Source organism: Balaenoptera physalus (genome assembly GCF_965194825.1).
Source record: "Balaenoptera physalus genome assembly, chromosome: 1".
Lineage (NCBI taxonomy): Eukaryota > Metazoa > Chordata > Mammalia > Artiodactyla > Balaenopteridae > Balaenoptera > Balaenoptera physalus.
Genome location: NC_138882.1, coordinates 184,842,714 through 184,856,450, shown reverse-complemented (window position 1 = coordinate 184,856,450; position 13,737 = coordinate 184,842,714). Strand labels below are relative to the sequence as shown.

At 53.9% G+C, this 13,737-nt stretch overlaps 1 protein-coding gene across 5 annotated transcripts in view; it reads left to right on the top strand.

Moving 5' to 3' along the window:
* KAZN (kazrin, periplakin interacting protein) overlaps positions 1 to 13,737 on the top strand; it is a 468,988-nt gene that overhangs the window by 397,285 nt on the left and 57,966 nt on the right. For all 5 annotated transcript variants that reach the window (XM_082417173.1, XM_082417176.1, XM_082417175.1 and 2 more), the window contains 2 exons: positions 3,330 to 3,466; positions 9,603 to 9,773. In XM_082417173.1, the coding sequence (XP_082273299.1) occupies positions 3,330 to 3,466; positions 9,603 to 9,773 (308 nt within the window). The remainder of the gene's footprint in view (positions 1 to 3,329; positions 3,467 to 9,602; positions 9,774 to 13,737) is intronic.

Below are 13,737 nucleotides of genomic sequence, written 5' to 3'. Positions count from 1 at the left end.
GCCTCGCGTCTGAGTTAGGGGCTATGGCATCCCAAGCCAGGAAAGAGGAGGGCGTCTGCTGTGGGAAGGCAGACCTCAGAAGCTTGGGAAGACTGATGGCCCCAGAGAAGCGCCACCATCTTGGGGTCATGGTTGGGGCCCTGGTTCCACCCTCCAGCTCATGCAAACATCCAGCCTCCTTGAGTTAGAAAAATCGGTCCCTCCCTGCACATCCTCCCTCTCACCCCCAGAGTCCCCACATTCCCAGGAGCCAGGCTGGTCTCCTGCAGGGTCTACTGGGCATGACATCACCCGTCACCATGGCAGTGGTTCCGGTGGCCTGGCTGCTGGCATGGGACACACCTGGGTGAAGCTGGGTGGCCGGGAAGGAGAACAGAGCGCTGGGGAGCTTGGGGCCAAGGCAGGAGGAGGCTGGTCACAGAGAGAGACCGTCATGCTCGTGGACCATCACCTCGTCTTGCATTAAGAATGTTTGGAGGTCGTCAAACAGGGTTTTGAAGGAGAAATAAAAGCATGCTTATGACGAAGGACGCATTCCACTGTGTAATTTTCATAGCTGTATGTCTGTAGTTTAAATTATTTCTTGGGAGTCTGTCAGGCTAAGTGCCTTGTTTCCCTAAAGAGTTACAATACCTGTTCCCCCCTTCAGGGGACCCCCCCATCTGTTGGGGTGACAGCACCTGGATACTTGGGGATGTTCAGGCTCCATTGGGACACACGCCCACTTTCCCACCTCAGGCCTGTGGGGCGTCCCCAGGTGCTCCCAGGTCCTGCTCCTCCACGTGAGTTTCCTGAGTGGGTTGTGGACATTTGTGCTTCTGAAAAGCTGGGCAGACGGCACAGCAGCTTCTTGGTTCACACCACGGTTCCAGAGGCACCTTGTCTTCGTTTTTAAGTGATCTTCACTTGGCATCATTCCGAGAGATTCAGCTTTCGTGTTTTCTCGGTCCGCAGCCTGGCAGGGTCCAGCCCAGAGTCAGGCCTGGAATTCCGGTCACGGTGACCTAAGCTGCCGCTCAGCCAAGCTGGCCATGAAGGGGACAAGTCCAGCTGCAGCAGCCAGGAAGCTCAAAGCTGGGATTTAAAGGGCCCCCCAAGACCTGCGGTCCCCACGGCAGGGGTCTCCCCAGGGCTCCTTGCATATGACAACACCGCCCCAGCTGACCTGCCTCTACCCTGTTCTACAGGGCGGTGCTGGGTGGAGGTAGCGGGGGAAGATGCAGCTTATGTCAGGCACCGAGCCAGAGCCCAGGGTCCTCGGTCCTTATGCCGTACTTTTTCATATCAGAGGCTGAGTTTGCAGGTTCACTGTCCGGGACAAGATGGGGTGGCACCGCCATTGCCTGCCCCCTATCACTGCCCTCAGCTAGCCGTGGGGCTGGGACCCTCTGGGGTTTGGGGGCTTCTCTGTAAAGGCAGCATAATGTAGGGTCAAGTGTTTGGGCCTTGGAGTCAGGTGTGGCTCTGTGACTCTGGGCAAATTACTTAACCACTGTGTGCCTTCTCAGGCTGGAAGCTTCCAGAGCCAAGGAGTTGCTTTGCCCCCTCCCCACCACCTCCACAGTTCCTTCCTCAGTGTTCTCTCCACAGAGGGGGGAGGGGATGGAGTTCTGGGGGCCCTGGGGAAAGCAGTGGGGCCCGCCCTGCACAAGCCCAGGCTTGCCCGTCTCCACTCCCTTCCGTACAGAGCCAGTGCCGTGAGGAGAGTCTGGAGGGAGCAAAAGCCACACTGCTGCCAGGAGGCTGTGTGCAACACGGGGCACCGTGTCTGTGTGTCTGTGTCTGTTTGTCTGTGTGTCTGTGTGACAGCTTTATTGAGATACAATTCACATAGCATACGACTCACCCATTTACAGTACGTGATTCAATAGTTTTTATGATATTCAGAGATGTACATCAATATTAGAATATTTTCATCATGCCCTTTGGCATATCTCCTCCATATCTCCAGCCCCCGGCCCAAGGCAACCACTAATCTCATTTCTGTCTCCATAGGGTTCCCTATTCTGGACACTTCATTTGAATGGAATTATACAGCATGTGGCCGTTTGTGACTGGCTTCTTTCACATAGCATAATATTTTCAAGATTCATCACATTGTAGCATGAATCGTTACTTCTTTTTATTGTCAAATAATATACCGTTATATGGATGTACTACATTTTTAAACATTCATTCATCAGTTGATGGACATGTGGTTGTTTCAGCTTCGGCTATTATCATTACAGCTGTTATAAACATATGTATACACGTTCCTGTGTGGACATACGTTTTCAGTTCTCTTAGATGTACACCTAGGAGTGGAACTGCTGTATCATAGGGGAAGTTTATGATTAATCACTTGAGGAACTGTCAGCTCTTTTCCACAGAGGCTGTACCACTTTCCATTCCCACCAACAGTGTATGAAGGTTCCAGTTTCTCCATATCCTCGCTAACACTTGTTACTGTCTTCTTTTTATATTTTAGCCATTCTAGTGAGTATGAAGTAGTATTTCATTGTGGTTTTGATTGTATTTCCCTGATGACTAGTTATGTCAACCACCTTTTCAAGTGCTTATTGGCCATTTCTTGGAGAAATGTCTGTTCAGATCTTTTGCCCATTTTTTTAATTGGGTTATTTGTCTTTTTATTATTGAATTGTAAGAGTTCTTTATGTACTCCAGATATAAGCCCCTTATCGGATATATGGTTTACAAATATGTCCTCCCATTCCTTGCATTGTTTACTTTCTTGATGGTGTCCCTTGAAGCACAAAAGTTTTTAATTTTGATGAGGTCCAGTGTATCTGTTTTTTCTCCTGTTACTCATACTTTTGGTGTCATAACTTGCTGCGTGTTTTTAATCAAACACTTTTCCCCGTGAAGGAGATGGTGCAGACAGTGGACTGTTGGGCTGGGCTGAGTTCTGTTGGGCTCAGAGTGGGCCCTGGGATTTCATTTCAGCAGGAAGTAAAGGATCCCATCAGCTTCCTGGGCCGTGGTTAGCGGTTGGGGAGCAGGGGGGGTCACAAGCTCACCAGGCCTCCAGCTCTTTCCTTCTGCGGACCTAGGCAGTTCAGGGCGGGGACAGACATTCAGTCAAGGACTTGCTCCCCTGGCTGGGTCAGTAAAACTGAGAAATGAGAATTGGGACTCTAGGGATAGGCGGGCCTAGGTTTGAATCTGGGGAATGCCACTGAGTAACATAGGAGCCTGGGAGAGAAACTTCCTCTTTCTGAACCCCATTTCCTCATCTGTTCATAAAAGAGAAGGAGACGGGGTCCCTTCTCAGCGTTCGGGGTGACAGGCGGCTAGGATCTCGGGAACTAACTCGGTTCTCTGTCCCCCAGCCATGAAAGCCGACCGAAAGCGCCTAAAGGGTGAAAAGACGGACCTGGTGAGCCAGATGCAGCAGCTGTATGCCACGCTGGAGAGCCGCGAGGAGCAGCTGCGCGACTTCATCCGCAACTACGAGCAGCACCGCAAGGTCAGCACGCGGCCCCCGCCCCTCCCCTTCCCCATCCCCCCCACCCACCAGCCCCCTCGTTACTGCCCCTCCTCCACCCGGCACAGGGTCTGGCCTTGAATCTCAGAACACAGATGCACTGCTCGTGTCCGCTTATGCTCACTTGGGGAGGCCCCTTGTCAGGCCCAGGTCTGGGCGCTGAGATGAACAGGCACAGCCCCTAGTTACGGCTCCATGTCTCCTGGGCAAACCAGCCTGGACAGGAAAACGCAGTCAGTGACAGTATGCGTTCTGGATTCCGGCTAGCCTGGGTTCAGATCCCGGTTCCCCACGTGTGTGCCTTTGGGCATCTCCCTTAACCTCTCAGAGCCTCAGTTTCCTCATCTGCAAAACAGCGATCGTGGTGCAGACGTTGCAGAGCTGTGATGAGGACCGTATGAGATGATGGATGCAGGGCATTCAGCATGGCGCCTAGTGCATGCTAAGTGCTCAGTGAACGTCTGCTCTGTGTCTTACTAATAGTACCATAATAAGAGTGTGAAGAGAGGGCTGGGGAGAACAATGAGACAGCAGGAAATTCTGCCTCCTGGGAGAGAGTCCTGGAAGGCTTCACAGAGGCGGTGACGTATAGGTTGGGCTCTGTGGGGTGAGTAGGAGTTTCTGGTCAGATGACCAAGGACTTTGGTTCAATAAATATCTGTCTGGTATATGTACTGTGGTCATGCCGAAGAGGGTCCCAAAACTTAAAGAAAAAAGAGTCAGTCCCCACAACGAAGCAGGCCTTAGTAAGCTGCTGTGTCTGCAGGGAGAGAGTTGTAACCTCTGGTGAGCGCGGCGGAAAAACTGTTGAAAACTGCCCTTCAAGTACATCATACCACATGACAACAGCTATGACCAAGGTTTGCATGTACTCTGTGGAGAAAACGGAGGTGGGAAGCTCGTTAAGTTTCCTCGGCCGTGGGAGGTTTGAGTGGTTCTCCCAGTGGTTGGTGGCCTGGTTGCATGAGTGCATTCACGCGTGTTCCCTCTGAGCTAGAGTGTCAGAGATGGCACTTGAATTTAAAAGCTTCAGCCCCATGGCCCACTTTGGTGTTTACCAGTGACCTGCCCTCTCACCTCCCAAGTATACAGATCCCTTCCTCTCCAGGATGAAAACAGCCCCGGGGGAGCTCCCTGGGCCAGGCACCCACAGCCTCTGACTGTGGTCTGGAACTTTTGGTGCCCTGGGTGCCAGCCCTGAGCAGCAGGGCCCCAGCTTCCCCTGCCTGTCCTTCCATAGTAGGTGAGCTGGGTCCCTAGAAGTTGGCCTCCCCGGGCCTGTCACTTGCAGATAGAGTGTGGCATTAAGTCAACAACCTGTGGAAGCAGAGAGGAGGAAAGGGAACCCCCGGCTGCCTGCTTTCTTGGTCCTCTTCTGGGTCGCAGACTTCCTGCCATGTCCTCACTTGGCAGAAGGGACAAGGGACCTCTCTGGGGTCTCTTATAAGGGCATCAATCCCATTCACGAGGGCTCCACCCTCATGACCTAAGCACCTCCCAGAGGCCCCACCTCCTAATGTCATCACATTAGGTGTTAGGATTTCAACATATGAATTTTGGCAGGACACAAACATTCAGACTATAGCACCACCTGCCTCTCTCTTGGTCCACCTCCATCCTTTCTCCTTCTCCAGCTGGAGGGCCCGTAGCAGGTCCCAGGAGCCTGGTCCTTCTTCAGCAAGTGAGGCAGGGAGAACCTTTACTTGAGTGGCCCCATGCCCATCAATAGGGAGACATGGTCAACTTTGTTTGAGGGGAGGGGACACAGGGCAGGGGCCAGAGAACCAGCCCACAGCCATACCTGCTTTTGGTGATTTGCTGGCCCCAGGGGCGAGGGGCACCGGGCTGACCTTGTCCTTGACACTGCTTGTCCTCAGATCATCAGCTTCCTTGGTATTTTACGGTTCTTCAGAGAAGTAATATATATATAAAGATTTATTAGAAGGAATTGGCCTACATGATCGTGGAGGCTGACAAGTCCTGTGATCTGCCTTCTACAAGCTAGAGAGCCAGTGGTTTCATCCAGTTTGAGTCAAAGGCCAGAGAGCCGGAGAGCCGAGTTGTAAGTTCCATCCAAGGGCAGAAGACCCATGTACCAGCTCAACTCTCAGGTACAGAGCAATTTCTCCCTTCCTCCACTTTCCACTCAGGCTCTCAACGGGTCGGATGATGCCCACTCCCCCAGCCCCCGCCACTGGGGAAGGTGAGCTACTGAGTCCACCAGTTCAAACGTTAATCTCATCCAAAAAAACCTGCACAGACACACCCAGAAATGATGTTTGGCCAAAAAGCTGGACACCTCATGGTCTGGTGAAGTTGACGCATAAAAGTAACCATCACACTTGGCCTGGGAGGCAGGGTGGTACAGTGGTTAAGACCAGACAGTGGGTTAGACTCTCACCTCTGCCACTCGCTAGCCACGTGGCCTCATCCCTAAAACCGGGATAATGATAGCAACTACTCAGAGCCCAGCCTTGTCAGCACTAAAGTTTCTGGTACACTGAAAGCATGCCGGGGGGAAAATGCCTGTCGTTGTTATTATTATTATTATTATTGCCTCTGGGGGATTCAGAGTCAGGCATTTGATCATGGAAGTTCCACAGTGGGTTTCAGGGCCCTTCTGTGGGTCTCTCATCTACCACTGCCTGGTGTTGGTCCCCCTGGCAACCCCAGAGAAGCACACAGCCACCTGCTCTCAGGAAGCCTCTGGCCAGTCAGGAGCGGGTCCTGGCTGACCACACACAGACCCCAGCCGTGGGCCCTGCCTCCGGGAGGATGGGAGAGTCTCAGTGAAGAAGCAAGAACCATGCGGAAAATTAACCCAGATAGGACCTTCTGGGGGGAGGTCCAAGGGTCCCAGAGGATCCAGGAACCGGGGTGGGGGAAGTGTTCCCTGAGAATGTGCACCTTGAAGGAGGACCGATCCAGATCAGAAAAGCAAAGAGGCGGGAATTCCCTGGTGGTTCAGTGGTTAGGACTTGGTGCTTTCACACTTTCACTGCTGTAGCCTGGGTTCGATCCCTAGTCAGGGAACTAAGATCCTGCAAGCTGCGTGGCATAAGTGAAAGAATGAATGAATGAATGGAATGGAATGGAATGTGATGCTGATAAAAGGCGAAGCGGATCAAAAAGATGTTTCTGTTTAGATAAGTACCCTAACAATGACTATGACGATGGGCATCTTTAGAGACCACCTATCACCACCTGACACAGGATAATATCAATAATGGCAAACATTAATTGTGCGCTTACTGTATGCTGGCTTGGTCCTAATCTCTTTACATTTGCTATTTTTAATAGCAACCCTATGAGGTATGATTGTCCCCATCATCCCCCTTTTACAGAGGCGAAAACTGACTTAGGTCAAGTCGCCAGAGGGACCTCAGCTCCCAGGTTGGCATCCAAGGTCCCAAACAGTTGGGCCGAGTCCTACCTTCATAAATTCCAGCCACCTTGATCCCCGTCAGGTTTCAACACCCCAGGCAGGTCTCCTTCAGTTCCTTTCCTGCCGCCACTGCCAGCAAGGATTGAGACCTCCACCACACTATCTGCAGGGCTGCAGAAGTTCTTTTACCTCTCTGGCCTCAGTTTGCTCATCTGTAAAACAGAGATAATCATAGACCCTGCCTCACAGGTGGTTGTTTAAATAATGCATCTGAAACCTCAGCACTGTACTTGACATGTGTACAGAACATTCTGTGACAGTTGCTACTGAGACCTGCACTCCTGCTGCCAGAGATGTGATCATGGGAGGGGGTGTCAGAGTTTTCACCGAGGCTGAAAGTACCTACAGCCCTTCCCCCCAGCCTGGAACCCTCAGTCTGCTCACAACTAGTGGAGCTACTGACTGCAAAGAGACACAGAGACAAAAATGATCCTGGGGGTCCTAGCGGACCTTCTTCCTAATTCAGGGATATGTGGTAGGCAGCCTCTTGTACACCAACCAATTCTCAGTGGTTCTGATGCACACACTTCATTTCATGGCACATTCCAGGATCTAGGCTTGCTGCTAGGTGCTGAGGGTAGATGCTGGGACGTGGTCCCCAGCTCCAGGGGAAACAGCTGTTTGGTCCATCATGTGACCCAGGAGGCCATACCTGTCAGCTGTTGCACTGACCCCACCTGAAGACAGCTTCAAAGAGAAAGAAGAGAAATAACTAGTGGTGGAGTGCCCCTCTGCACGGAGAACCTTGCTTCCAGGACCCGAGAGTACAGCTCTGCCTGGGCTTTTGCAATAGTGCCATCTTTTGCTTTGCATCTCGCATTACCAATTTCTTCTGACCATCACCCTGAGATGTGATAGTGTCGTTCTCTCATAGATGAGGTGGTTGAGGTTTGGGGAGGTGGCATGACTTGTTCAGTGTCACGCAGCTTGTAGTGGATGGAGCTGAGACTTCACACCCAGGCACACTGGCCCCTAGCAGACACGTCCTGGAAGGAATCATGCCCCTGACACACACACCACCTCCTCTAGGCTATACTGAGAAGCCTGGGGCTGGTGACACAGACATTTGTGTCCTCCATTCACCCCAGCTGGGAGAGCTGTCCCGTGACGGCCTTTAGAGTCAGTCACTGCAGCTGCCAAACACTCATTCTTTTACGCAGCAGTGTTTCTTGGCTGCGGTCTGCCAGGCTGTTGTCCTGCCACCCGGGTGTCTGCCGATGACCTAGAGCGTGCAGGCGGGCTTTTTGGTGTAAGCTCCTCGGGCACAGGGATTTTTGTCTGGTTTGTGCCTGCTGGTGGCATCCACGAATATTGGTTGAATGAGCAGCAGCAGGTACCAGTATGAGAAACAGATTGGGAACAGCTGGGGCTGCTTTCTTAGCTAGACAGTCAGGGAAGGCCTCTCGGAGACATTTGAGCAGCGTCCTGAGTGAATGAGTGAGTGCCTGCTGTGTGCCCGGCACCGTTCTGAGCTCTAAACTTGGATTATCTCATCCAGTCCTCACAATAACGCCCTCAAGGACGGGTGCTGTGATCCCGTGTTACAGACGAGGAAACTGAGGCACGACAGTCATTGCAACTTGTTCTTGCAAAGCCAGGATTCGACCCAGACTCACTCTCTTTCCCAGGAACCTAAGCCACAGCTACAGCTCTGTGACGGCCATGCAGAAAGGGCCAGACCTTGGCCTCCTAGTCTCTGGCCATCTGGAAGTCAGGCCTTCGGCGACAGGGCCGTTAGACAAGGCAGGATGGTTGCCTCTCAACGCGGTCCCAGGCTGCACAGAGACCTTGAGTTTGGCTCTCGATTTGGTGGATGGGAAGACCATGGCTGGGTGGGTGGGCAGGGCCCCCTGCAGGGACCCTTCCTCTGGGGGAAAGACGCCTGGTGTCCTGAAATTGGCTCTTGCCAACAGAGGTCAGGCCCCCGATCCAGCCGGCTGTTCCTTGCCTGCTGGCTCTGCTGGGCCAGCACAGCTGGAGACCATGGCCCTCGCCTCAGCATCACGGAGAAAACAGATTATGCAAGAGGACCGGCCGGGAGCTGGGGCCGGGGTGACGGGCAGAGGACTGTGCTGCATTCAGACACCACAGCTAGTGGGGGTCCAGCCTGGCCCGTCGTCGGCTGTCACCCTGTGGGATGGTGGCAGGGCCCCGTGGCAGCCAAGGCAGCTGGGCTGCAGGTGTCTCCTCTGTCCCCGTTTTCCTGTGACACACACGTTACCAAACAGCGGAACAGAGGCCCAAACCCACTAATGACCCTAACTTTTATCAGGCTCCATTTAACTATTTCCCTCAAATGAAGTCATTTTAGTCTTTATACCAATACTTTGACATGAGGAGTATTGATTCCCCCTCCATTTTAAATATGGAGAAATGAAGACTTGATAAGTTAAAAGAACTTACCCAAGACATTTGTTTGCTCATTTATCAGTTGAAAAAAATAACGGCTGAGCATCTACTAACAGTTTGTCTCTGTTCCAGTCTCCCAGCTAGTTTGTGGCAGAGCCAGGCTTGAACCCAGGGCTTTCTTCCTCCAGGGCCCGAGCGCCCGGCCACCTGCGGTGCTGTGGGGCCTCCCTGCGCGTCCTCTGGTCTGGGGGTCAAGGCCCTCTGGGCCAAGGGTAGGCCGCGCCCCGCGCCCGCGCCCCTTGTAACGCTGGCCTCTCGCCACAGGAGAGCGAGGACGCCGTCAAAGCCCTGGCCAAGGAGAAGGACCTGCTGGAGCGCGAGAAGTGGGAGCTGCGGCGCCAAGCCAAGGAGGCCACGGACCACGCCACGGCGCTGCGCTCCCAGCTGGACCTCAAGGATAACCGCATGAAGGAGCTGGAGGCGGAGCTGGCCATGGTGAGACCCCGCCCCCTTGCCCACCCAGGGCCGGTGGGGCATCTGCCGGAAGTGATGTCATGTGCTGGGAGACAGGGCGTGCACGTGGGTTCACCTGGGAGTCCAGAGTGGAGTCTGCAGGGTTGGGGCCGAGGCGGGGGCGGGGCCGAGGCGGGGGCGGGGGCGGGGCGGGGTCTGGGATGCCCCCTCTGCTTGTTGTGGCAACCACACCGCCTTTCATCCACCTGCCTGGGGCCGAGCGTGTGGGGATGCTGGGAAACCATCCACTAACCTTTGGGAGGAAAAACACCAAAAACTTAATAATGGTTATCTCTGGGTACTAAGATCACGTGGCTTTTATTTCCTTTTTTTTCCCCTATTTTCATCAGTCTTATTATATTACTTGGGTCCTCAAGGAAAAAAATGTTGTTTTTTTCTAATCCAAAAAAATCCCTCAAAATACTTCCACTGTGTTTTCCTCGGAGATGGGCAGCCTGCATGAGGGGACAGAGAGTCTAGGTGGTGTTTCCAGGCCTGGCAGCAGAACTGAGGTCCAGAGCCCTGGAGTTCTGTTCTACCTGCTCCTGTGTGACCTTGGTCTGCTCACTGAACTTCTCTGAGCTTCAGCGACCTTTATCTGGTCCTGGGGTGGGGCTGAGGGTCTTTATCCCACTCTGCCTTCCCCACGAGATGTTTGATCAACTTTAGAGAGCTCGTGGCTTAAAGGGCCTTTGAAACCACCATGGCTCAATGTGGTGGTGGCTGGGACGAGAGTGTGCAGGGAACTCCCAGGGTGGGGGGAGTCTCGCATGGTTCTTAGCGAGAACTCGGCGTTCTCTGCAGAGCACTGATGCTGGCTAACAGTGTGGTTACCGCCATGGGTTCTGGGTTTGAATCCAGCCCCCATCGCTGTCTAGCTGTGTGACCTTGGGCAGGACCCTTCACCTGTCTGGGCCTCAGTTCCATCAAGTGTCAATAGGGGTAATTGCATATATCCCATAGGGCTCTTGTGAGGATTTCAGTGAAATAATGCAAGAGAAGCACTTAGCCCGGCCTGTACATGGTGAGTGATGATATGGCAACAGGGAGGTTTTCTATGGTCACTTCCTTCAGGAGCAGGGGTTACCCAGGGCAAGTCAGGATCTGTGGGCCCCTCCTGGGACCAATCCCACCCTCTGCCTCCTGGGTCTCCTTGTCCAATGCTGACCCCTAGTGGTGAGAGCTGCCCAGGCTGGAGGCAGCTCCAGCTGCTGGGTCTCCTCTCTGGGGTCTTCCCACCAGTGGGGTCGGTAGTGCTGGCGGCCCTGCTGCCACGTGCAGCCCACACAGAAACCTTTCAAGTTGACGATCTGGGAAGGGAGTGCAGGGTGAGGTGAGACCTTTATTCTCCCAAGTCTTCCCAGCATCCTGTGATGGACAGATGGGTCTTCCTTGCCATGGACCACTAACCTCAAGCATCCTGGGGAATTCTGGGGTCTTTCAGGATTGGGAGCCAGCTCACCTCTGCTTCCACTCTCCCCATGCCCGGATGACTCGACCTGCTTTAGTTCTGGCCTGCAAAACTCAGGTTCTTACCCCCTCCCACTGGCAGGCATCAGGCCTCTCTGCTAAGTGTGAATAGTTAGGTGAATGTTTGCAGCTCAGGGTGGTGGGTTTGCTGTAACGTCAGCACAGGCACAGCCCGTGAGAGCCCCAGTGTTGGTGGGGCGTCCACTTGCCTGGAGGTCCCCTCTGTTGCCTGCCATCTGCACAATTTCACAGCCTGGAGGCTTCCAGGGCTGCCGGCAGCGTTGTCCAGATCCCCTCACTGCACTGCTGGCCAGGACGAGACTAGAGGGAAGGTACCTTCCCTGCGTGTGTGCCTGAGGTCCTCGGGTTGCAAGCAACAGAAAGCAGCTCGGGCTATCCGAGCACACAGGGTGCACTGGGAGGAGGTCAGGAGCTCACAGGGGCAGTGGGAAGGTGGAGGGCCAGGCTTGGAGATGGGCCGAAGCCAAGGCAGCCGCAGGGAGTGGGGAAGCCAGGATTCCATCTGGAATGGTCCACTCAGTGGCCCCTGCTGGGGAAGATGAACGCAAACCCTTTGCCCTCTGAATTTCACTTCAGTTTTCAAAAGTCTGATCAAATACAGGGTATCCAAGTGGTCCATCTGGGGTCACTTGCTTAATCCTGATCTAGGAGTTCTGGCTGTGGCACTGGTGATAGGTAATTTCTTAAGTGACCTGCCCACAACACTGAAGCCATGGGGCAGCTTCCTGGGGAGGGGTGAGCAGGCCCTGCCCCAATTCAGATATCACCCCTCCCCAACCCCGCCTCCACTGGGTCTCCACACACCCTATGCAGCTGAAAAGGGCCGCTTCACTCGAGTAAAAGTCAAAGGACATTGGCTTCCCAAGAAGCAAACATCTCTCTTGGTGCTTGCTGATGGGCTCCAACCCTTGGGGAGGGGACATTTTCTGATAACAACTTCTGGCCGAACTAGGCATTACCACGCATGGAGCAGTTTCACCTCTGTAGGTGAAATCCTGGCACTGGCTCTGTGGAGACCACCCTGTGGTTTTTTTATTTAAAGTAAAAAATTTTCAATATGCTGTTTTATTGAGATATAATTCACATATTATAAAATCCGTCCTTTTATGACGTAAATTTAGTGATCTTTAGTACATTCACAAAGTTGTGCAGCCATCACCACTACCTAATTCCAGAACGATCTCATCACCCTAATAAGAAACCCACATCCATTAGCAGTCACTCCAGTGAGCTATGTATTCTTGTTGTGCCCATTTTACAGATGTGGAAACAGGCTCGGTGTGCAGAAGGCTCACCCAGAGCTGCCCAGAGAGTTGAGAGGCAGAGCTGGGAGGGGGGCAGTCCCCGTGCTCCGTGATGGGAGGCCTCTGAAAGGACACCCAGATGCTGGCCTGAAGGAGGCGTGTCCTCTTGCCAGCCATCGCTCGTCCCTCAGGCCTTCCCCACTGGCCTCTCCAGTCACTGAGCAGGCGGGAGACAGGGCTGCCAGCCCTGAGATCACAGGCTCCCCCCAAGTGCTAGTCCTGCCCACTCCGCCCCCCGCCAGGAGCCTGGTTCCCGGTGACCTAGTTTTCTATCAACGCTCCCCAAAATGGGAGACTTCTTACGTTACTATGTACACTGTAGACGGGGCTTCTCACCTTCAACGCTGTTGACACTTGGGGCCGGAGAAGTGTGTTGTGGGACCGTCCTGTGCGCTGTGGGGTGTGCAGCAGTACCCCCGGGCTCCACCCACGAGATGCCTGTAGTTCCTCCCAACTGTGGGGAATAAAGTCTCCAGACGTTTCCCAGTGTTCCCCGGAGGGGGAGAGAATTCACGCCGTTGAGAGCCACTCCTCTGTAAAGTGTGGGATTCCCTCGTCTCAGTGTCTGTCTCTGCCCCGGCCGTGCAGTTCTAACACAGCCCCAGTTGGGGGTCCTGCATTTTCTGGCTGTGTGATCTTTGACAGGTGACTTAACCTTTCTGAGCCTGTGTTCACACATATCAGACCTTCCTCCTGGGGTGATTGTGAGGTGAGGTGACGGGAAATCGGGGCAGGCTCACCGTCCTCACTCAGTGGACGTTAGCTGTTGTTAGGGATGTTGGAGACCAGCCTGCCCTCAGGCCGCGCCGGGACCAGGAGTCGTGGATTCTCACGTCCCGTCCACTAGCCAGTCATCTGGTGTCCTTGAGCTGCCTGGGCCTCAGTTTCCTCATCTGTAAAAATGACAGCCGCCACAGGCCCAGGCAAGAGTAGGGCGCGGTGAGGGACCAGCGAGAGGCAGGGTCGAGCGGCGGGGGTCAAGGGTGACCGCGGTTTTTTTTTTTAACGGCCGTGCTCTGGGTTGGCACCCCTCCTGCCCTCTCTCTGAGGAAACCAGCTGGCCACACAGGCACACCTCCCGGCCCCGGACCACTGCCATCCTGGCCCAGCAGACCAGCCCTTGCCCACAGCCAGCTCTGAACACTGGGTCT